Source organism: Copadichromis virginalis, unplaced genomic scaffold, assembly GCF_057382275.1.
Source record: "Copadichromis virginalis isolate Kocher_CV1m ecotype Utaka unplaced genomic scaffold, C_Virginalis_male_GT1.1 unmapped_scaffold_1, whole genome shotgun sequence".
Classification (NCBI taxonomy): domain Eukaryota; kingdom Metazoa; phylum Chordata; class Actinopteri; order Cichliformes; family Cichlidae; genus Copadichromis; species Copadichromis virginalis.
The window spans coordinates 3,053,723-3,077,752 of NW_028188589.1; the positions used below are offsets into that span (position 1 = coordinate 3,053,723).

A 24,030-nucleotide genomic window follows, 5' to 3' on the forward strand; every position below is an offset into this window, starting at 1 on the left:
GGCCGAGTGTGTCCGCCACTCTGAGCTACGTTCGTGTTTGTGTACTTGTAGTTTGTACTTTGAGTTCACTCAGAGCCCACAGAGGACGCAGCGTACGTGATGACGTCACAGCCCTTTACCTCCTTTACTGTCACTGTGATTAATATTTACACACGAGACACCTGACAGCATGTTAATGCTAAGCTAACACTAAGCTAACGCTAAGCTAGCCAAGAACCCAGAGTGAGGTTAAAGCTGAGTAAACACTGACCTCAGACCAGCACCGTGATAAAGTGAGCTGCTGCTGCTGAACTTGAACAGGTAACAAAGTGATGAGCAGTCAGGCTGCAGGTTTCTACCTGTTCATGTTTCATTAAACATTAGAGACAGACTGCTGAGTACATCTCATCTCTATCCAAACAACCTACAGTCCACAAACACATCATGAACCAGTGCTCTGGGCTGTGGTCTGTCCCCAGTTACATGGATCAGCTGGTTCCCTGGAGGTGACTACTGCTGTGGTTTGGAGCGGATGAATAAACCTGAACTGAATCAGGTGTCCAGTTACTTTTGGTCCCTTTAAACCAGGCTGTCACATGTTCAGCATGTGAAACTCCTCCTCCTCCGTGAAAACGGGTGTGGGTCACAATCAGCCAAGGTTTTGGGTGAACCCATTGTGAGATCTAGCCCCACGCTATCATGTGATTTCCTGTGATCAAATGTCCCAGGATGTGAGTGGGCATTAAGACGTCCATGTCCCTCATCAAGCAACTTAAAGAAGTCCAGACGCTTTTCTTTCCAAGCTCCTTCAACAACATCATTCATAGAACAGCTTCCAGCTTCTTTTGCTCGGCTACAGTTTGGATGGATTTGCAGATGCAACAAGACTAAAATGGTTAGGGTCAGGAGGTCAAAGGTCAGGGCTCCTGTGGGTCTGAGGGCGGCCTCACGCTGGAGAAGGATGAAGGAGTCTGACCTGAGCCAGTGTTTGACATGAACACATCAGCACTGCTGTCAGTGAGCCTAACGACAGCCGTTAGCATCATTTCAGTGTTTCAGTCATAAAAACACTTCCTGTCTCTGTGGTGGTTACAGTGACATCATGCAGTTTGTGCTTTGACCTCCAGAGGGCGACAAATCAGCACAGACAGAGAGCTCCATTCAAACTTTGCTGCCATCAGGAATAATGCTTCAAATATAATCATCAGTGTTTGAGCAGTTATGATATCAGGGACAATCTAGACATGTGTGACAATACTGAACATGTCACATGACACACCTCAAACATCATGTGATCCACTCTCAGTCTGCACTTTCATTCATGACTTCAACAGGTTGAAATGAGCTTTGAAGAAACATTCAGTGAAATAAATCTTTCATGGATTCATGTGAGCAGCAGGTGAACTTTGTACCAACAACATCTTCAATAACAGAGTCTGAATGAAGCTCAGGTGTTGATGCTGCTCACTGATTGGACGCTTTGTTTCAGCTCTGCTCTCAGTCTTTACTGCACAGGTGAAGGTAGAAAGTGTGACTGGATCTATAGACTGGAAACAGAGAAACATGCTGAACATTTGAAGCTTTGCAGCAGAAATGTTCATGTTACAAATACAGCAGAGCTGATCTGGGATCAGTGTGTTCACACCTGCAGCTACAACAAGGTTTCATGTCTCCACACGTCAGCATGTGAACTTTACTCTGACTCAGTCTGAGCAGTCAGACGGCATATTTTTAAAGTTAACACATCAGCACACACAGAGCTGAGCCCCTCCCACCTGTGCTGAGTTTCAGGTGGAGCCCCGCCTCCTTCCAGGAAGCAGCTCACCTGTGTGTCCGTGTTTAGTGTCCAGGGGCCCGTTCTTCGTACCTCGCTAAGTAAGTTAGCCGGATTTGACTGTTGACGATTTCGCGTGATCCTGGATCGTTCGGTTCTTCGAAGCCCATCCGGGACTTGCTGTCATAGCAACAGAGCCGTAAGCGTAAACCTGCTCGGGAGCAGGTTTACTTTATGTAAACAGGATTAGATCGCGGCCACTCAGGTATTTCCGCTTCATGTATACGAAAGCAACAGCGATATTTTACCACTGTTGTACCATAAATAAATAACATCAATGTAACTAAAGATAATGCAGCACTTGATCCTTTTATTGATGTCACACAGATACATACAGGTCATTTCCTAAAAAAGGGAAATGTACTATTAACATTCTATTACATGTATGTGATTATTACAGATGTAATTCAGATTTCAGAGTAGTAATTGCAATTTACTTCGTGTAATCAAGATGGGAGACCACGGCTATAAAAGCGAAGGTGGATTTGGGAAGCCTGTCGCAGCCATGTCCTGTCCGTATACGCGAGCCACCCATTGCGGAAGGTGCAAGATTGATAAGGAGAGTCCTCAGAATCCAGCGTATATTGCGGGACAGACAGGATCCTTTAGCTCAGCGCGACAGTGTGCTCATAGAGAGATATCGATTTTCCCGTGAGGGTATTATTTACTTAACCAACTTGTTGACGAGGGGGTGCAGGACCACCACCTGTCTTTTTTTGCGCTGCCCCTTTTCTTGGTTGCTGTTATAAACAAACAAACAGATTATTTCAGGGTCTCTGTCCAAGAGACGAAAAGCAATATAAGAGATAAATATTACCATTCTGTAGAATATTCTTATATTTCACTTTTACTTGTTCCCATGTTCTAGTGGGTCCTGTTGTGGCTCTAATGTGAAAGGGGATATAATATGACAATATAATATAATGTAATATAATATTGGATAATATAGTGTAATATAATAAATCTATAAATAGGCTAAATAATAAAGTGACTGAATAGTGGTATTGTCATGCGCTTTGGGTGCCTTGAAAAGCGCTATATATAAACCCACTCCATTATTATTGTTATTATTAAATTACTTACGAGTTTGATTTGTCAGCAACTTCCTGCCAGCCCTCTCTCCTTGCTTTTGCAGCCTTTGCAGTGTTCCCTTGCGTTTTAATTAGACTCTGAAACTCCTAAAATCCCTCACTCAAGAGTTCTGGCTCTGCTGCCGAAGAATACCGAGCGCGCTCCTTCGACATTTTCGCCGACCAATCAAAGGGTTGCCGATCAATGTTTCTACTATCGATGCGTAGCCCCTGTTGGGCCACCCAGTGATCTCACATTACTTCATCCAGCTATACTAATCGTCAACAACAGGTGTGTTCGGGGAACCGGAATAGCGAGCTCAGAGTTAGCGCGATGATTTGATCTTGGATGTGTCATTTGATCTTGGATGTAGTAAGCGACGTACGAAGAACGGGCCCCAGGTGTGGAGTGGAGCTTGTTGTTGGTGTGTGAAGAAACTGTAAGTTTGCTTTGTTTCCTCCTTTAACAGTTTGTCTTTAGGAACTTTACTGTTTGTTCAGCTCGTGTTTGATTTCTTCACACAACAAACTGTGTGTGTTTGTATTTCCGGTCTCTCCATTAAAGTCAGTGTGTAATGTTTCCTGGCTAACATCAGCTGTGTGCAGCTTAGTTCAGCACAAATCTGCCGCTCCATAGTTCACGGTAACGGACTCACAGCTGGACCAACGAGGCCGAGTGTGTCCGCCACTCTGAGCTACGTTCGTGTTTGTGTACTTGTAGTTTGTACTTTGAGTTCACTCAGAGCCCACAGAGGACGCAGCGTACGTGATGACGTCACAGCCCTTTACCTCCTTTACTGTCACTGTGATTAATGTTTACACACGAGACACCTGCAGAGCTCTGACGCTAAGCTAGCACACAGCATGCTAACACTAAGCTAAAGCTAGGCTAGCCAAGAACCCAGAGTGAGGTTAAAGCTAGTGATGGGCAGATGAAGCCTCATGAAGCACTGAAGCTTTTCATCCAATTGGTTCACCCCAACGCGAAGCTTCTTGAAGCTTCATTTGCTCTAGTAGGACACCTACTGGACGTAAAAATATTAGTTGGCATGAATTTGAAGAGTGTGGCCTTTTTGCACACAGCCTGTAAATGTCAACAACAAAAGGAGTGTGTAAAACATGTATATTGTAGTGATGCAGTGTACTGTATATTTATACTGGCAGTATGGAACATGATTATTTGGAAATGCCTAAAATGGAAATGATCATATACTGTGAAGTGAGGTGTGGACAGTGGTTGTGCTTTTGTAACATTGAGGCAAGGACAGTGATTAGTGTTTAGGGGACACATCATTGGTTTTTGTTAAAAAGAAACAGTTTCTCCACTGTGGCAGGTCGTAGGCGATTTTTTTTTTCTAAACTGTCTCTAACTCTCACTAACCGCAACTCTCCATCAAACGCCCACATTTTGTCTGAGGGGTTTATATCGCTGTCATAGCTCGCGGCAAAGTTCGAACCGCTTCCTGAACCAGTCACGTGGTACAGCCGGGCAGCGAGGCTTCGGACGTCATCATTTTCAGCTCCTCCCATAAATGAAGCAAGCCTCGATACGCGCTTCGCGGAAACGCCCCCTCCATTACTCGACACACGCTTCGAAGCCTCGATACAGAACGTCACATCACTAGTTAAAGCTGAGTAAACACTGACCCCAGACCGGCACCGTGATAAAGTGAGCTGCTGCTGCTGAACTTGAACAGGTAACAAAGTGATGAGCAGTCAGGCTGCAGGTTTCTACCTGTTCATGTTTCTACAGTAGAATCACTTTGAAGTGTCTTTGTGCTGTTTCATCTTTGATTTGTGTTCATAAACACTCAGAGAAACATCACGTGACCTCATCAGGATCTGTGTTGGTGTGTGGGGCTGTACCTCAGCTTTATGTTGTTACATGCTCATTTGTTCATTTTAACATCAAAGTAATGTTATGAGGAGTAATGAAGTAACGTACTCCATTACTTTTAATTAAAGTGTTCTGTGTAATATGTGTAATAATGACTGTTTTGAGTAATGAGCAACACTGATCACAACAAAGAGGAAATGCCTCCAACATGCACAAACATTTGAGCCACAACATGCAGTTAATGTGCACAAATGTCTTTGATATGCTGCTCAGTGATGGTGGTGACTGTCAGAGCAGAGCTACTGAGAATCAATAAGTAATATCAATGATGGGATCAGAATCACTAAATTCTTCTCATCCCTGTCAGTATCATACATGTGCTGTATAATGTGATAAATGTAGAGGTGCTGGCTGTTCTCTCACTCTGCTGTTTAGCTGTAAAGGACGCCTCCCTGCCTTTGTCTCATTCATGACCTTTAATAGTCTCTTCTAACATGCAGAGATCTGTATGATCTGTTTCATAGAGTCTAACCAGCCTGTACAGGTAACAACAACAGTCACTGCATCACTGACACACAAACGTCATCTCTGTCAATAACAACATTCATACATGGAATAAAAACACATCAGTGGATCATTGCTGGAGCTGATGTTTGTGCTCCTGGTGCAAAGGCTCTCAGTTTCCTCCTTGAAATAACATCAGTGGTGGGTCAGCGACATGCTTTCTTTCCCTCTCAGGTTTAAATATCTGGGACTCTCCACCGTTTGGTTTTAGAGCTGAAGAAGCTTCTCAGATGAAACGTCTTCCAGAAACTTAAAGACGTCTCTTTTCTCTCCAAGCTCCTTAGATCACATGACCTGGATGACTGAACCTACAGACATATTGACCTGGTTTCTAGGTCACATGACAGGTCAGAGGTCAGCGACTGTAACTCAGTTCCTCCTGTTAATGTGAACTCACTGAGTGTTTGTGGTTTACCTCTCAGACTGACTGAAGATGATGATGGAGGAAGAGGAGGACAGAGCAGAGTCTGCAGGGTCCAGCTGTCCGTCTGTGAGGAGTGACCGGTCCAAAGGTCAACCTCCAGCCTTCAGTGGTGAACCTGGAGCAACGAGGTCAGAGAGCTGAACTCACTGAGTAACAGAAATAATTCTGCACTGACATTATAATCAGTGTTGACTCTGGTTGATTGTCTGACTGTGTTTGTGAGCTGAGAGGAAATGAAAATGAGTTTGTAACAAAAATCAGTTTTGTCCAGTTTTCCTGTAAAAAGCTGAACTCTAATCTAAGAGGATGTTACTGACAGGAAACAGCTGCATTATCTGCAGTCTGTGTGATCACAGCTGCTTCAATCATGTTTGTGTCTGCAGAGGTCAGAGGTCACAGTCTGCAGGGTCCAGCTGTCCGTCTGTGAGGAGTGACCGGTCCAAACGTCGAAATCCATACTTCAGTGGTGAACCTGGAGCAACGAGGTCAGAGAGCTGTGATGACTCCTTTACATGTTTGTGTTTCCTGGATAAATATGACCTGAAACATCCTCAGATTGTTACAAAGATTCATTAAAAAGAAAACAATGAAAGAGAAAAGATCCAAATGTTCGACTTGGTCATTTGCTGTTTGAGGACAGTGATGCTCATATCTGTGGGGAAAGTGTGACCTGAGTGGGTTCATGTTTGTCTTTAAAGAACAGAGCTGCTCTGATTCTCTTTGTGTCTGATCTGTTAAACAGTCTGAGAGGTCACACAGAGACCCAGCAGCTAAAGCCTGGATCATACTGGCTGCTGTTACTCCATCAGGACAACACTGAACCACAGTGGTGTGGATGTAGTGGATAAATCCCACCATACTGATGCTCAGAGTTAACCACAGGGAACAAAACCAGATGTTACCTTCAGATTGTGACCTTTGGAGTGGACGATGCAGATTTCAATAGAGAATAAATGTTGTTGTTTTTCAGCTGTGAAGAAAGAATCAAATTTTCTGAACTTAAGAATTTATGATGCTGGAAACAACATGGAGACTATAACACAACATTTCCACTGTGTTCATAGAATGAATGTAAAACTGTCAGACATTCATTAAATATGCAAAATGTCTACAGAAGCATCAGAGGGTCAGACGTGAAGCACTCAGTGATTTTGATCAAATGACTCATCAGTTATTGATCTGTACTACACTGATCTACCACGTTAGTAAAGCTGGTGTTCTGGTGGTGGAGGGAGACTCGGATCATGTTCTGGTTTTGGAGCAGTGATCTGCTGATGGTTCAGTTTGATGAGCTTCTTCAAAATCATCCCTGACATCACCACTGAAAGGACGTCCATGAAAACAGACTGAAAATTACTGATATGTTCACAATCTGAGAGTTTAAAACTTGACAGACTTGATTCAGATGAAGTTATTTGAGCAGAAACTCCTGGATCTTTATCCTGTGTTGATCTAATCCTTCATGGTTCCTCCACAGAGTGGACCAGCAGAGCTCAGAGGTTCCCAGTGGTCAGTCTGCCCAGCAGCATCAAACACAGCTGGACTCCATATTTATGGTCTGTACATGTACAACAACTACTGTTACATCTGTTCTGTTCACAGTCATCTCCATGCTGCTCTTTGTAGACCAGTGGATCGTCAGTGTGTCCAACATGGATCTGATGTTTGGCTCCATGATTTCAGTCTGATTGGCTCATTCATAAATATTCTGTTCCAGCTGCTGGAGGACAACATCATCACTTTTGTGAAGAACGAGCTGAAGAAGATCCAGAAGGTTCTGAGTCCAGATTACCCAGAATGCTTAGAGAGTCAGAGGAGCAGCAGCAGAGAGGCATTTGTGAAGATCACAGTGGACTTCCTGAGGAGAATGAAGCAGGAGGAGCTGGCTGACCGTCTGCAGAGCAGTAAGAGGATTTATCTAAAGATTTAAGCTGCTGGATAAATGAGAGACTTGTGACACCAGTGTGTTCGGTCATTTCTCAGTGGGTCAGAAATTGTCATCAGCATTTTGTAAAATATGATTGTTAAAGTTGCATTTTTATTATTATTATTCAGAACTTCAAGCTGCAGTTTGTCATCGTAAACTTAAGTCTAAGCTGAAGAAGAAGTTCCAGTGTGTGTTTGAGGGCATCGCTAAAGCAGGAAACCCAACCCTCCTGAATCAGATCTACACAGAGCTCTACATCACAGAGGGAGGGACTGCAGAGGTCAATGATGAACATGAGGTCAGACAGATTGAAACAGCATCCAGGAAACCAGACAGACCAGAAACAACCATCAGACAAGAAGACATCTTTAAAGCCTCACCTGGAAGAGATGAACCAATCAGAACAGTGCTGACAAAGGGAGTGGCTGGCATTGGGAAAACAGTCTTAACACAGAAATACAGCCTGGACTGGGCTGAAGACAAAGCCAACCAGGACATCCAGTTCATATTTCCATTCACTTTCAGAGAGCTGAATGTGCTGAAAGAGGAAAAGTTCAGCTTGGTGGGACTTGTTCATCACTTCTTTACTGAAACCAAAGAAGCAGGAATCTGCAGCTTTGAAGACTTCCAGGTTGTGTTCATCTTTGATGGTCTGGATGAGTGTCGACTTCCTCTGGACTTCCACAAAACTACAATCCTAACTGACCCTAGAAAGTCCACCTCAGTGGATGTGCTGCTGATAAACCTCATCAGGGGGAAACTGCTTCCCTCTGCTCGCCTCTGGATAACCACACGACCTGCAGCAGCCAATCAGATCCCTCCTGACTGTGTCGGCATGGTGACAGAGGTCAGAGGGTTCACTGACCCACAGAAGGAGGAGTACTTCAGGAAGAGATTCAGAGATGAGGAGCAGGCCAGCAGGATCATCTCCCACATCAAGACATCACGAAGCCTCCACATCATGTGTCACATCCCAGTCTTCTGCTGGATCACTGCTACAGTTCTGGAGGATGTGCTGGAAACCAGAGAGGGAGGACAGCTGCCCAAGACCCTGACTGAGATGTACATCCACTTCCTGGTGGTTCAGGCCAAAGTGAAGAAGGTCAAGTATGATGGAGGAACTGAGACAGATCCACACTGGAGTCCAGAGAGCAGGAAGATGATGGAGTCTCTGGGAAAACTGGCTTTTGATCAGCTGCAGAAAGGAAACCTGATCTTCTATGAATCAGACCTGACAGAGTGTGGCATCGATATCAGAGCAGCCTCAGTGTACTCAGGAGTGTTCACACAGATCTTTAAAGAGGAGAGCGGACTGTACCAGGACAAGGTGTTCTGCTTCATCCATCTGAGTGTTCAGGAGTTTCTGGCTGCTCTTCATGTCCATCTGACCTTCATCAACTCTGGACTCAATCTGCTGGAAGACAAACAAACAACCTCCAAGAAATCTAAATTATTTAACAAACCAAAACTTCAATCTCTCCACCAGAGTGCTGTGGACAAGGCCTTACAGAGTCCAAATGGACACCTGGACTTGTTCCTCCGCTTCCTCCTGGGTCTTTCACTGCAGACCAATCAGACTCTCCTACGAGGTCTGCTGACACAGACAGGAAGCAGCTCACAGTACAATAAGAAAACAGTCCAGTACATCAAGAAGAAGCTCAGTGAGAATCTGTCTGCAGAGAAAAGCATCAATCTGATCCACTGTCTGAATGAACTGGATGATCGTTCTCTAGTGGAGGAGATCCAACAGTCCCTGAGATCAGGAAGTCTCTCCACAGGTGAACTGTCTCCTGCTCAGTGGTCAGCTCTGGTCTTCATCTTACTGTCATCAGAAGAAGATCTGGATGTGTTTGACCTGAAGAAATACTCTGCTTCAGAGGAGGCTCTTCTGAGGCTGCTGCCAGTGGTCAAAGCCTCCAACAAAGCTCTGTGAGTAAATCTGTGATCATGTTTATTTTTAAAATGTTGATTAAAAGTGGTCATAGATTTCTTCCATGACAGATCCATGTCCTAAAACCATGAGACAGCGTAGTTGTATAGTATAAAAGAAAAAAGGAGAACTTTTGACCACAATATTGTAACTTGAATGAACTTTTGATACAGCCTTTAAACATAAAATTTATGAACAGAATCGGTGACAAAGGGCAGCCCTGGTGGAGCCCATCACCCACCGGACTTATTACTATCCAACGTATTGCCGGCTATGCCAACCAAGCTCTTGCAATGGTTGTAAAAGGATCGAATGGCCATAAAATGTTTCTCAGTTTTATTATTTTCAGTCACATCTGTTTTTGATTATTAACTGAATATTTTAAAATTCAGGCTTTTTATGTTATACAAAACATCATATTTTCTTATGATGTCTTGTATTGATTCTGAAGGAATAGTTTTCATCAGTATCGCAGATACCAGCCTGAATTTTACTTTGTATTGGATCAGGAAGGAAATCAGTGGCATCACACATCACTTACAGCAACTTCAGTACCACTCCATTTTAATAAACTGGGGGGAGGTGCACCAAGATTCAGTATGAGATAAAGAATTATTTTTAACTGTAAGGTTGGAGAAATCTGTTGTTGGAAATTGGAAGAACAGGTCATCTTAAAAATCACTGCATTGTAGTTTTATTCAGGCCCCTTCAATCTGTGATCGCTGTTGCTTTGCATTGTAAATGCTACTATTACAAAAGTCACAAATATTAGTGTATGTGTGTGTTGTTGGGTAATAAACCAAAAGAACAGAATCTACCAGCACCTCACTGATTTCTGCTTAAAAACAACAAAAAAGCAATAAAGCTCTGATTTGTTTGGTTGATCTTGTCTCCCTTCCACCTTGATTTCAGACTGAGTGGCTGTAACCTGTCAGACAGAAGCTGTGAAGCTCTGTCCTCAGTCCTGAGCTCCCAGTCCTCCCATCTGACAGAGCTGGACCTGGGTAACAACAACCTGCAGGATTCAGGAGTGAAGCTTCTGTCTGCTGGGATGAAGAGTCAATACAGCAAACTGGAAACGCTGAGGTCAGATCAAGCAATATCGATTTTTTTTTCATCAATTAACATCATTTAATCAATTTCATTTGGAAAAAATTAACAGTGTTTATGTTTTGTTTTTTTAATGAATCCATCCAAATCACACTAAACTGCCACATTTGTCTTTTGTAACATGAGGCAATAAGGATTCCAGCATGTCCTGAAACAGTGTTGAAATATTGTAAATGTAGTAGCTCCTCATGGCACCATGAATATACTTTAACACAAGTGTTTCATGTCTTCTTGTCATCCTTTCTTCAGACTGAGTGGCTGTAACCTGTCAGACAGAAGCTGTGAAGCTCTGTCCTCAGTCCTGAGCTCCCAGTCCTCCCGTCTGACAGAGCTGGATCTGGGTAACAACAACCTGCAGGATTCAGGACTGAAGCTTCTATTTTCTGCAGTGGAGAGTCCAAAGTGTACACTTGGAATTCTCAGGTCAGGATTCAGTCTTTTCTGATGATGATTTAAAACCTGAGTCAGGTCGATAAATGGCTTACTCATTTACAACAGACATGATTTGTCAAATCACCTTATATCTAACCCAAAGGTCCTGTGTTTTACTACTTTGATTTTTTAGTAAAACACAGGACCTCTTAATATTTATCTAAGAGACCATATATAATTTTTTTCCCTGGATCATGTGTGTACCCTCCTGGTTGGAGCTCCAGCAGCCTGTATCAGTGAATGGGACTTTAAATGAAATTGCTGCCCCTGTCAGGAAGAGGTCTGAGTGACACACAAAACAGAAAATATGAGCACTGCATGTGTCTGAGGCTACTCAGATACAGACCTGAATGAGACACTAACTTTGTCTCTGAGAGATAACTTTTATTATTAAATACACTTCATTTCTCATCTGTGTAGAGAATGTAGAGTTTGACATGCTAATATTACAAAATGAAAAATCACACTGAGTCACAAAGAAATTGTTTTGGAGTATTTATGGTTCAGCTGATGAAATTGTTCAAACAAACCAGTAATTTACACCGAAACAGCACAAGTGAAACTTTTTCGAGGGACTTACACTAAGCTTGTCCTGGTACACCTGTAGAGCCCAGCTTCTATGGACCATGAGCTTAAGTTCTGTGCTGCTCTGATTTATTGCCTGTGCTGTCTTTCAGTTCAGCTTTGTCGAGTCTCTGGTAGGATTTCTTTTACATGACCTGTGTAAAAACAAAACAGGAAACACATTAAGCTGAAGTAAGATGCACAATTTGAAAAATGGGGCACAAAAAATGTTGCTGCTTTCTGGAAAGTGCGTCTAAGAAGACCCAATGGAGAAAGTGAAGAGAAAAATCAAAGATTAAGAAGAAGAAAATGGCAGAGGCAGTTTCTCTTGGACTGCCTGCAGATGGGGTGAGACTCTAGAAACAGGGATGATTGGAGAAAATGCAAAGAGGCCATAGGATAAACCAGGAGATGAATACTCTGGTGTTCTGGGGATAGTGGGAGTGAGAGGGAGAGATGCCAGTAAATGATTTCAAGGATAAATTTGAGAGAATCAGAGCTAAGAAACCAAAGCAAGTGGGGAACTACAAACATATGGACAGACTCATAATTAGGCCAAAGACACATTAAAGCAATTATTACAGGTTTAGAAACAGGGATGGATATGAAGGAGCTTAGCATGAATTTGCATTGAGGAAAGAATAGCAACGAGCATCAGAGGAAACAGTTAGGAAAACTAAAAGGATGTACTGGCAGGAATACTGCAGTACTTTAGGAAGAACTACCGTATTTCCCAGACTACAGAGCGCACCTGAATATTAGCCGCACAAGCTAAAATCAGGGGAAAATCCTGTTTTGTACATACATTAGCCGCACCTGACTAAAAGCCGCAGGTGTTTCAATGTTGACTTATCATATGTAAGAGAATATGCACAAAGCGAATTGTCAGGAAAGAGATGGCTGTTTGGAGACACACCCCTTTTATTAATATTTTGAAAAACAAGTTATGGGTACATATTTGCATAACTTTTTAGGTATATGTACAAGTAGCGGTAATTACAAGTACAAAACATGTACTGTGCTTCATAAATGAGTAACAAATGTAGTACATAACAATAACCTACAGCACACCAGAACAATTGATTCGGACTACCTTTTAGGCTCAGGTGCAGTGACACGGCTTTAACAAGAAGAAAAGTCAGTCATTCACCACCATCTTCCTGCGCACTAAAACCACCAAAGTCCTCTTCTCCAGTGTCGGAAACAAACAGGCTCAGGGTGGCTTCGTCATCCACTCTCAGCTTCTTTCTTTCGTTGTCACTTTCAAAACCAAAGAAATCCTCGTTGTCAGTGTCAGAGTCGAACACCCTCAGAAGGGCCGTGGCGGTGTCCTCCTCTCCATCATGCAGCATTCAGCCCTTCGAAATCTGTTGGTGATCGTGGATGTTTTCACACTTTTCCACGCTGTCAGAATCCAATGGTGGAGTTGGGCATAACTTGCTTTTTGCAAGTTTATCGCCGCTCATCATCCAGGCCTCCAGCTGAACGGGTAGCGCTACTTTGAAGTTTGTTTTTCGCGCTACCTCGTACTGCACTACGTTGCCTGACGGATGGACATGTGACCAACATACCACTCTTGAACCCCGATCCTTCCGCCAGGCAACGTAGTGCCGTACAACAGCGGAACAAACAAAACAAATCCGCTCATGGACAATCCATAGAAAAGCCGCACCTGACTAAAAGCCGCAGGGCTCAAAGCTTGTGCAAAAAGTAGCGGCTTATAGCCCGACAATTACGGTACACCAGTTCAGAATGTGTGGAGTACAGTTAAGAACATGAATGCAGACAGGAAACAACAGCAGCTGTTGTAAAGTAAATTCAAACTCCTTCATTAAATGCAGCTGGTTGAGTTGAAAACAATGGAGAATGATTGTGTTATGTTGTTTATTCTCTATAGAAATGGAGCAGGAGTGCATGCAGAGCTGGACGTGGGCTGTATATACATGCGTGTATCTGTTTTGTCTGTGAGCAGAGAAAACAAAGCGCTGGAAATGTCATATTGAAATGTTAAATCAGGAAAATCCTGGAGAAGAGGATAGTTCTAATGTTCAGTTTGTAATGTTGAATTCAACACAGCTCTTAAATGCATAAAAATGACTTCACCTGACATCAGACTGAGCAATCGGATTAGCTACTGATATTGATTTAACCCTTTAAGACCTACCATAGAACCAAGTCCGCCAGAGCTTATATTATATTTTTACATGCTGTAGAGCCATTTTTGGGAGCATTTCAAGTTGCTATACATCAATACAACCATTACAGCCTAAATTTTAATAATATGTATGTATTAAGTGCATAGTAATTACATGAATTGCAAAAAAGTGCAATAAACTACAAAAAAATTGAAAATCGTTTTTGTTTTTTTAACATATATTTCTAGTTAGAGAAATTTAAAAGGCTTATCCCTCAAAACTGTAAATACAAAAAAGTTGCACAAAATAGTTTCCCACCTCAGGAAATTTATTTTGAGTGCCTTCATAGTTTTATTTTTGAAATACACCAATTTTTATATACTGCAGGAAAAACGAAAATAAATATTATACTGCAAATTTGCAAAATAACAGCATATGCATCAAAATAAACTATTTCCAGCAGTGCAATATGAGTCCTAAGCATATGTGGAAGGAAACTGTAACCTAGGACAAGCTGATGGCATAAGATGTAAATACAACTCCTCAGGTTTCATATGCAAAAAAAAATATTGCGCTAGCTCACGTGATTACAGTGCTACCGGGATTTAAAAATAGTTGCGCAAAACGGAGTGTGCCCACTCTGAGCAGTTTTAAAGGGTTAAAGCAAGAAAATATGGTATTAGCATTAGATGCCAATTCCTATTAACCTTAAATTAGCATTACCTGCTAATGGCAGTCTACTTAGCATTAACTCCTCACTAATGTAATGCTAATTCACATCAAATTATCTTTAGCTTTAGCATTAGCTGCTAGCTTCAGCCTACCTAGCACTAGCTGCTCACATTGTTAAAAGGGAAGAGAAAACGATATTAGCATTAGCTTGTAATAATTATTCACCCCTAATTAGAATTAAGATAAGATAAGATAAGATAACTCTTTATTGTCATTGCACAGTCATACATAGTACAGTAGTACAATGAAATTGGAAAAACTGTCCTACGTCGGCACTACATATAACACAACACGACACGATATGACACATCACAACGTAACAAACAACACAACACAGTATATTAACTTAGTATAAAAAAGAAGAATAAGTGTATGTGTATTGCACACTGTTATTATTGCACATTAATTATTATTGCACCTTGTTATAAATATAAATATTATTGTTATCGTTTTAAACATTGTTACCTCCCCCTAAAAAGTCCAGGGAGGTATCCAGTCAGGTCAGCTATTTACATTGATCAGGGCTATTGCCCTGTTGTAGAAGCTGTCCTTGAGTCTATTTGTTCGGGACCTCAGCAGCCTGAACCTCCTGCCAGACGGCAGCAGCTTAAACACCCGGTGTCCTGGGTGTGTGCAGTCCCGTAGGATGCTGCGTGCCCTCTTGAGACAGCGAGTGCTGTACAGGTCCTTCAGGGAGGGAAGAGGATGTCCAATGATTTTTTGGGCCATGTTGATGACCCTCTGGAGTGCCTTTCTGTGTGCTGTGGTGCAGCTGGAGAACCACACACCGATGCAATATGTCAGCACACTTTCAATGGAGCAGCGGTAGAAGACGGTCAGCAGCTCCTTCTTCAGGTCCATTTTTCTGAGGATTCTCAGAAAGTGGAGACGCTGTTGGGCCTTCTTTAAGACCGCAGAGGTGTTAGAGCTCCATTGGAGGTCTGTGTCTATGTGCACACCCAGAAACTTGAAACTGGAGACCCTTTCCACGCACTCCCCGTTGATGCTGACAGGCTGCAGCTCGGACTTCCTCCTTCTGAAGTCAACTACCAGTTCTTTTGTTTTGGTGGTATTGAGGTCCAGGTTGTTGTCTGCACACCAATCTGACAGCCTCTGAACTTCAGCTCTGTATGCAGTCTCATCTCCCCCTGAGATGAGCCCCACCACAGTGGTATCATCTGCAAAGTTGATGACTGTGTTGTCTGGGTGGGAACTAACACAGTCATGTGTGTACAGAGTGTACAGTAGGGGACTCAGTACACAGCCTTGTGGAGAGCCGGTGTTGAGGCTGAGGGCTGAGGAAAGATGAGGCCCCACTCTAACTCTCTGTACACGGTCTGAGAGGAAGTCTCTGATCCAGCGGCAGGTGGTGGAAGGAAGTCCAATTTCCAGCAGTTTATCTATTAGTCTGTCCGGGAGTATTGTATTGAAAGCAGAGCTAAAGTCAACAAAGAGCAGCCTGGCGTAACGGCCCTGCACTTCCAGGTGGTGGTGTGGAGCGTTGTAGCAATGGCATCTTCAGTTGATCTGTTAGCTCTGTATGCAAACTGGAGCGGGTCGAGTGTGGGTGGCAGGCAGGACATGATGTGACGTTGGACCAGTTTCTCAAAGCACTTCATTATAACAGGTGTTAGAGCAACTGGTCGGTAGTCGTTGAGGCTGCTAATTAGCCACTAATGGCAGCATACTTAGCATTAACTCCTCACATCGTTATAATGCAAATGATGCTAACTTGCATTAAATTAAACTGCTGTTATTAGCTAATGCTATTTAGCAGTAGCTGCTCACATTGCTATAAAGCAAAGGAAAACGATATGAGCATTAGGTTCTAATGCGTATTTGCCTTAAATTAGACGTAGGTGGGCAGCACGGTGGCACGATGGTTAGCACTGTTGCCGCACAGCAAGAAGGTCCTGAGTTCAATTCCACCATCAGGCCGGGGTCTTTCTGTGTGGAGTTTGCATGTTCTCCCCGTGTTTGCGTGGGTTCCCTCCGGGTACTCCGGCTTCCTCCCACCGTCCAAAGACATGCAGCTTGTGGGGATAGGTTAATTGGATAATCCAAATTGCCACTAGGTGTGAATGTGCGAGTGAATGTGAGTGTGAATGGTTGTCTGTCCCTGTGTGTTAGCCCTGCGACAGACTGGCGACCTGTCCAGGGTGTACCCCGCCTTTCGCCCTATGACAGCTGGGATAGGCTCCAGCGCCCCCCGCGACCCTGAAAAGGATAAGCAGAAGCGAATGGATGGATGGATGGATAGACGTAGGTGCTAATGGCGGCCTACTTAGCATTAGCAGCTCAGATGTTGTAATGCTAGGGAAAAGAGTGTTAGCATTAGCCGTTCACAATGTTATAAAGTTAAGGGAAATAGTGTTAGCATTAGCTACTCACATTGTTAAAAAGTGTTAGCATTAGTGCATAATGCTAATTCACATCAAATTAGCATTAGTTAATAACGGCAGCCTATTTAGCATTAGCAGATAATGTTGACCTTGGCCCACTGGAAAAGTTCAGAACTAAAGATTTAGGAGTGTTTCTCGATAGCTCTTTCTCGTTTGAGAAACAAATAAATTCTGTTATTAAAACCAGCTGTAAGGTTTATATTGTTGATTGTCATTTATGCTTAGAAATATTTACTCATATATGCTTAGAGTTGTATAATCGATTGCATGATGATAGAGGTTTGATCCTTAGTAGTCTGTAAAGACTCTGTGTGCCTTCCAGAGTGCTCTGGCTTGCACACACCACTTGGGGCCATGAGAGAGGTCGTACCCTCTCTTACTGATTTATGGTGTAGGACAGGGGTCTCAAACTCAATTTAGCTGGGGGCCGCTGCAGGCAGAGTCTGGGTGAGGCTGGGCTGCATTAGGTTTTCCACAAGAAAGGCATGGTTAAAAAATTCCAATCTTCTCAAATCTCTTTATTTTTATTTTTTAAAACAAAATATGAAAAATAAATAAACAAATTAAGAATTAATAAGAAAATAAATCAATCTGTAATACATAAATAAAATAATAATAAGATATTTTTAGTCAGTGAACTTGTGTGTATCTTTCAGTCTTCTATATCTGCTGTATTTACATTGAAATGTCTGTATTAACAGTTCTATAACCTTCTTCTGAACATGAATGGAACACTGTAGAAAATGAACTGTTCTTCTGAACATGGCTTCTCTTGCCTACTCCTTGCTGCTAGAGACCTGGCAGCGTTTCCTCTCGCATAGCCGAGCCAGATTTGGCCTGAGGGAGGAAGCACTTGCGACCCTCAGTATGTCTTGAAGATGATCGTCCGTAAGTCTGGACCTGTACTTGGACTTATTGAAGTTCAAAGTGGAGAAGAGCTTTTGGCACAAGTATGTGCTACCAAAAAGGCACATGGTCCGCTTGAACATTCGGGAAAGCCGAGGGAAACTAGGGCTCAAGTCTCTCAAAAATTGTCCAAGCTTGTCTGCTTTTCCACTCACCTCCCTGAACGTTGCTTTGAGTTCAGAGTTGCACTGCAGCTCAATGAGCTCCATTTGAAGCACAGAAGGGGCATCTTGCACATCAAAGGAGAAGGGGTCCGCAAAAATGTGAAAGGTGGCTCTGTGTGTCTTGAAGTCAGCAAATCTGTGATCAAATTCCTCCTGTAGCCTCAAAATGACATCAACATACTCGTCAGCACTGAATGGTGTGCCTGCATCCACGAGTGCCTTGCATGCTGGGAAATGGCAAAGGTTTGTCTGAGAGAGCTGAGCTTTCCAGAGCGCCAGTTTTGTGGAGAATGCTCTCACGTTGTCATAGGCAGCACTGACAAGTTGCCCCTGGCCTTGTAATGTCTTGTTCAGTACATTAAGCTCATGTGTCATATCAACAAGAAAAGCTGAGTCCATGAGCCATTTGGGATGAGTTAGCACAGGAACACTAACTCCATCCTTCTCCATGAAGGCTTCACTTCTGCTCTCAACTCAAAAAGTCTCTTTAATACATTTCCCCTGCTGAGCCAACGTACCTCAGTGAAGTCGAGCACATCCCCATATTCTGACTCCATTTCCTCTAAAAAAGCACAGAACCTTCGGTGCTTTAAGCCCCTGGATCTGATTTGGTTGATGCATTTCACAACAATAGACATCACATTGTCAAACTTCAGGCATTTGCTGCAAAGGACCTGCTGATGGATGATGCAGTGCAGAGCAATGGCCTCCTCCACGCCTTCCTCTTCCAGTTTGTTTTGTGCCACCAGTCCATGTTTCCTCCCTGTCATTGATGGCGCTCCATCTGTTGTTATTCCAACAAACCTCTTCCATGGCAAACCAACATTCTCAATGGCATCACACAGCTTGTAAATATCTGCTGAGCGGTGGTCTGGCCATGCATTGGAATTACTGTGAGCAGCTCCTCCATCACTTCAAAACTGTCATCAACACCACGGACATACATTGGGAGCTGGGCAGTGTCGGTGATGTCTGTGGTCTCATCAAGAGCGACTGAGTATACACTGAAACATTTGGCTTTCTCACACAGTTGGTCATAAATGTCACTTGACAGGTCAGAAATGCGATCTGCTGCGGTGTTGGCAGAAAGGCTGATGTTGCTAAACTGACCTTTCTTTCCCGGACAGACTATATTTGCAGCCTGCAATATGCACTTTTAGACAAATGCACCTTCTGTGAATGGCTTCCCTGCTTTAGCAATCATCTCACTAACCACGTGGCTCCGACTGCTGCATTATTCTCTTTGGTTGCTTTCTTGGAGAAATCTTGCTGCCTCAGTAGATCTGTTTTAAGACTGGCAACCCGGTTCGCTCTCTCGTCTCCCTGGTATTTTGCATCCAGCTCAGCATGTCTAGTTGTGTAATGACGTTTCAAATTGTATTCCTTGTGCAGCGCAACTTTCTCTGTGCAAATAAGACAGGTCGGGGTGCCCCTGTGCTCAACAAAGAAATATTGCATTTCCCACTTTTCCTGAAATTGTCGGTGCTCATCACCAACCTTTCTCTTCACCGCAGGCTTTGAAAAAGACATGTTTGGGGCTATGTGACATTTATAATTCTACTTGGTGTCACTGTCGCATTGAAGTTTCAATCAAGCGTTTAGCCGACGGACGGGGAACATCTCAACGCGTAGAGAACGTCATTTCTGCTTCTTTTTCTTGCAACCGTAGCACGGCGATCGGCAGATAAAAAGCCGGTAGCAGTCTCCTTTGTTTTTACGCTCGATGTTCATGTCTTTCATGACGACACGAACACCGTGGCGTTTGCAGATGGTAGAAAGTGCAGGGATAGCGAGCGCAACAAAGGCGACTGCTCACGGCGCCGGGCTGTTGTTACAGGAGAAAGAAGCGGAAACGACACCGTGACATATAACAAATAACATCAGCTGTTTCTGATGTTAGTTGTTTTGACTGCTTTTACATTATATTGAAATATATGTAATGTTCATGTTTGCTGCAATGCAAACGCAGTGATGCAAATAAAAACATGGAGCCACAAATTACGGTGCGACCCTATAATTAGTCCGGGTTACCGGGGACTGTTGTTGCCGATGAACAGGTGTCGCTATGTGACTGCAGACTAAATTGGGCTGCATTGAGTTCATGACTTTTCTTTTATCCCGCCGCCTACGCATCACTGTGAGAGTTAATATGAGATCTCTCTCTGTGGAAAAATAACTTTAAATCCCACTGACGTGTGTATAAATCTATATACGTATAATGTCCCGCTGGGCAGCAACTTAAAAAAACAACTTTTTTTGAAGTGTTGTGAACGCAGCGCGCTGGGGCGAATGTCGGCGTTTGCCCAATAGAAAGGAGGAAGCCAGCCAGGCACAGGAAAGAAAGAAACACTCCAGGGCAACGCTGCTGGAACTTTGACTCATTGAGAAATGTTTCCCTGCTTGCATCAAGCCCGGCTGGTGTCCCCTGAGATCCATATCCCACCCTGATTGGTGGGTTAATTCAGCTCCGCCCACAACACTGTAAAGTGTCATACATTATCAAACTAACATTACATCTTCATATTAAGGTGGGGCCAAAAACTATCGTCCTGCGGGCCGCAATTGGCCCACGGGCCGCGAGTTTGAGACCCCTGGTGTAGGAGGACACCTACTCTGTGTCTGGTTAAGTATAAGAGCCCTTTGTTAGGGGGACCGCTGGACTCTTAGCACCAGCTTTGGGGTCACAGGGTCACATCTGGAACACACACAGACACACACACAGACACACACACACACACACACACACAGACACACACACACACACACACACACACTATGCACAGACTGGTACTCTTTGTTCATACCTGTGTAAGACGTCATAATGAACTTGTGCATATTCATGTAAGCTCAATAAAGAGCAGTGTTACGAGGGAGCAGACGAGAGCGACTGAGGTCAAGTGAAGGAACGGCGCTGTCACAGTTCTCTCCCTCATCAATTGTCTGGTTCCAGCGGTGGGTCTGTGCTAGACGACCCATCACCAGCTTTTTCCACTGGTTACCAGTACGTGGTAGAATCCACTTCCAGATCTGGTTGTCTTTAAATCTGTGAATGGATTGGCTCCATCTTATCTCTCTTTAACAAAAGAATCCAAGTGGAGCCCTCAGGTCTGCAGATAAGCAGCTTCTGACCAGAACTAGACGTAAAAACAGAGGTGAGCTTTATCGATGGCTGCAGCCAAACTCTGGAACAGTCGCCCTTCACATCAGGTCGTCACCAACACTGGACATTTTTAAAAGCCGGTTGGAAACACATTTGTACTCTGTAGCTTTCAATCCTGACCAGTCTTTATAGTCATTACTGTGTATGTTTCCTATTTTCTCTCTACTCTGTGCAGCACTTTGGCTCAAGCTGTTTTTAAATGTGCTGATAAATAAATGTAGATTTCTTTGAATAAAACAGTGGAGCCGAGCTTTGAGCTCAGTGTGTAACAGTGTGTGTGTGAGAGCCATGTAATGTCCATGTGTGCATGCTGACTGTGCTGCTCTGACCCCCCTCCTCCTTTCAGGGTGGAGCCTGCTGGAGTCCGATGGTTGAGACCAGGTCTGAGGAAGTGTAAGTGTGTTTTTAATGGGATTCATGAAAACAAAGCAGCACACATTCAACCATCTTCATCATGTCAGGAGTCATCATCAAAGTGTCAATCAATGAACAGATGATGGATCAATAACTGCAGCTGGATTGTGTTTGTTCTCTCCATCAGATTCCTGTCAACTCACAATCGACACAAACACAGTGAACACAAACCTCCAACTGTCTGACAACAACAGGAAGGTGACACGTGTGGAGGAGGTTCAGTCATATCCTGATCATCCAGACAGATTTGATTACTGGGCTCAGCTGCTGTGTAGAAATGGTCTGACTGGTCGCTGTTACTGGGAGGTCGAGTGGAGAGGAAGAGTTTATATATCAGTGAGTTACAGAAGCATCAGAAGGAAAGGAGACAGTGATGACTGTGTGTTTGGATACAATGATCAGTCCTGGAGTCTGATCTGCTATAATGATGGTCCTCAGTCTGTCTGTCACAATAATATAAAAACATTCATCTCCTCCTCCTCCTCCTCTGTCTCTAACAGAGCAGCAGTGTATGTGGACTGTCCTGCTGGCACTCTGTCCTTCTACAGAGTCTCCTCTGACACTCTGATCCACCTCCACACCTTCAACACCACATTCACTCAAACTCTTTATCCTGGGTTTTACTTCTATCCTGGTTCCTCAGTGTCCCTGTGCTGAGTGGAGTGTAAAGAGTGTCTCCTGTTACAGAAACACTCTGACTGTTGAACAGATAGTTCAGTCTGTACATGTCTGTCTCTTTCACTCACAAACACGTTTTCAGATTCATGGATTCAATCAGTTGATGTTTGAAACTCTTCTAAATGATTCCTTGTAAACTTCTTCAGTCACAAACAAACAGGAAGTGATGTCACATGTGTTCCTGTCCACACAGCAGAATGAGTCTATTGCTGACAGTGATGTACAAACAGAGTGAGCATTTCTGAGGCCCAAAATAAACTGAGTAGTTCACTGAATGAACAATGGACTGTGAGCTCAGTTCCTTCATCATTAGTATGGATTATATATGTATATGTATTATATTAGTATCATATATATCAGGTGCTGCTGCTTTCAGTCATTGTGCAAATGTGCTGTTTGTAAGCTTGTAAAGCTGCAGTCAGCTGAGACTGAAGAAGTCACCTGATCAGTGAGCAAACGTTTCTGAAAACGTCCAGATGAACAGAATCAACCTTTTGGGATCAGCCAGCAATGCAGCATCATTGTTGTTCAGCTTCAGAGGTTTGCAGGAATGAACTGATGACCAGAAACAGCTGCAAAGTCCAAGAAAATACCAGCTGGAGTTCAGCTGCATTTGAAGAAGTCAAAGAAAAGTAAGGATGGCAAAGGGCGACGTTTTCTTCCAAAGAGCTGCAAACATGGTCGACGCCTCATTAGAAGAATCATCTGGACATTTGTGAGGAACTCTAACCAAGAAAGCAACGTCACACAGATCCAACAGACAGTTTCCATGACTGCAAGTGTTGAGTGGAAAAATGCTACATTGCATTATTGCATCCTCTCACCACAGGAGGCGCTGTTGGCACCACTGATTGCTGATCAGCTGTTCTCTGATGATCTGATTGATACTGTGAATAACGGGACTCACTGAACTCTGTGACACAGTGAAGATTACAGAGTTTAACTTCACCCTTTAAGACTGACCACAGAACCAAGTCCGCCAGAGCTTTTGTTATATTTTTACATGCTGTGGAGCCATTTGTGGGAGCATTTCAAGTTGCTATACATCAATACAACTGTTAAAGCCCTAATTTTAATAATATGTATGCATTAAGTCCATAGTAACTACATAAACTGCAAAAACAACCTCTGCTCATCCATCTCTGTGTGTATCAGGATACATTTGGTTCATAATACACAGAAAAATCAGAGTTATTACCTGTAATAAATGTGAAAGATTCCTGCAGTGATAACCAGGCAGGACTGAAACACATCCAAGCTGTCACCACGGTAACAGCACCGCCCATCCACAGGTGAGGGGAGGAGCAAAAAGAGGGACTTTGACCATTTTATACTAAAAACACTCAACTAATGTTTCTAATATGAAACAAATAAGCCCACATTAATGTGAGCGTTTATTAAATAATAATAATGATGATTTCCTCCTGATCTCATTTCCACAGCAGAGAAAACTGTGGTGTATATTGAGGTGGAGGGTGTGGTCTGTGGCTCAGGTGTAGAGTGAGGGTGGGGTGCACCACAGCAGCATGCTGGGACTGCTGAGGGTGGAGGAGGGAGTGATGATGACATCAGAGCTGCAGCACAGAGACCAGTGAACACACAGTCTGTTCATCTTTGCATAGATACAATATACAGCACAATATTGAATGACAGACACGCTGTGGGAGCTTCCACAGATACACTGACGTCAGCATCCAGAGTCCTCCTGCTGCTCCCCCCTCAGAGCCCCGTGATCAGCACCAACACATTCAGTTAGATGACAGAGTCC

The 24,030-nt window shown here is 43.4% G+C and overlaps 1 protein-coding gene across 2 annotated transcripts; it reads left to right on the forward strand.

Moving 5' to 3' along the window:
* The first annotated feature begins 5,645 nt into the window (after nucleotides 1–5,645).
* LOC146679554 (protein NLRC3-like) lies at nucleotides 5,646–23,797 on the forward strand. 2 transcript variants are annotated; one of them, XM_085450250.1, is made up of 8 exons: nucleotides 5,646–5,836; nucleotides 7,186–7,264; nucleotides 7,426–7,612; nucleotides 7,764–9,564; nucleotides 10,478–10,651; nucleotides 10,925–11,098; nucleotides 21,517–21,563; nucleotides 21,712–23,797. In XM_085450250.1, exons 1-8 carry the CDS (start codon nucleotides 5,718–5,720, stop codon nucleotides 22,239–22,241), a joined length of 3,111 nt encoding a protein of 1,036 aa, XP_085306376.1. In that variant the 5' UTR covers nucleotides 5,646–5,717; the 3' UTR covers nucleotides 22,242–23,797. The 2 variants fall into 2 exon arrangements, with proteins under 2 accessions (XP_085306376.1, XP_085306378.1); XM_085450252.1 differs by lacking the exons at nucleotides 10,478–10,651; nucleotides 10,925–11,098; nucleotides 21,517–21,563; nucleotides 21,712–23,797 and adding an exon at nucleotides 6,092–6,193 and having other exon boundaries at nucleotides 7,764–9,568.
* Nucleotides 23,798–24,030: the final 233 nt, after the last annotated feature.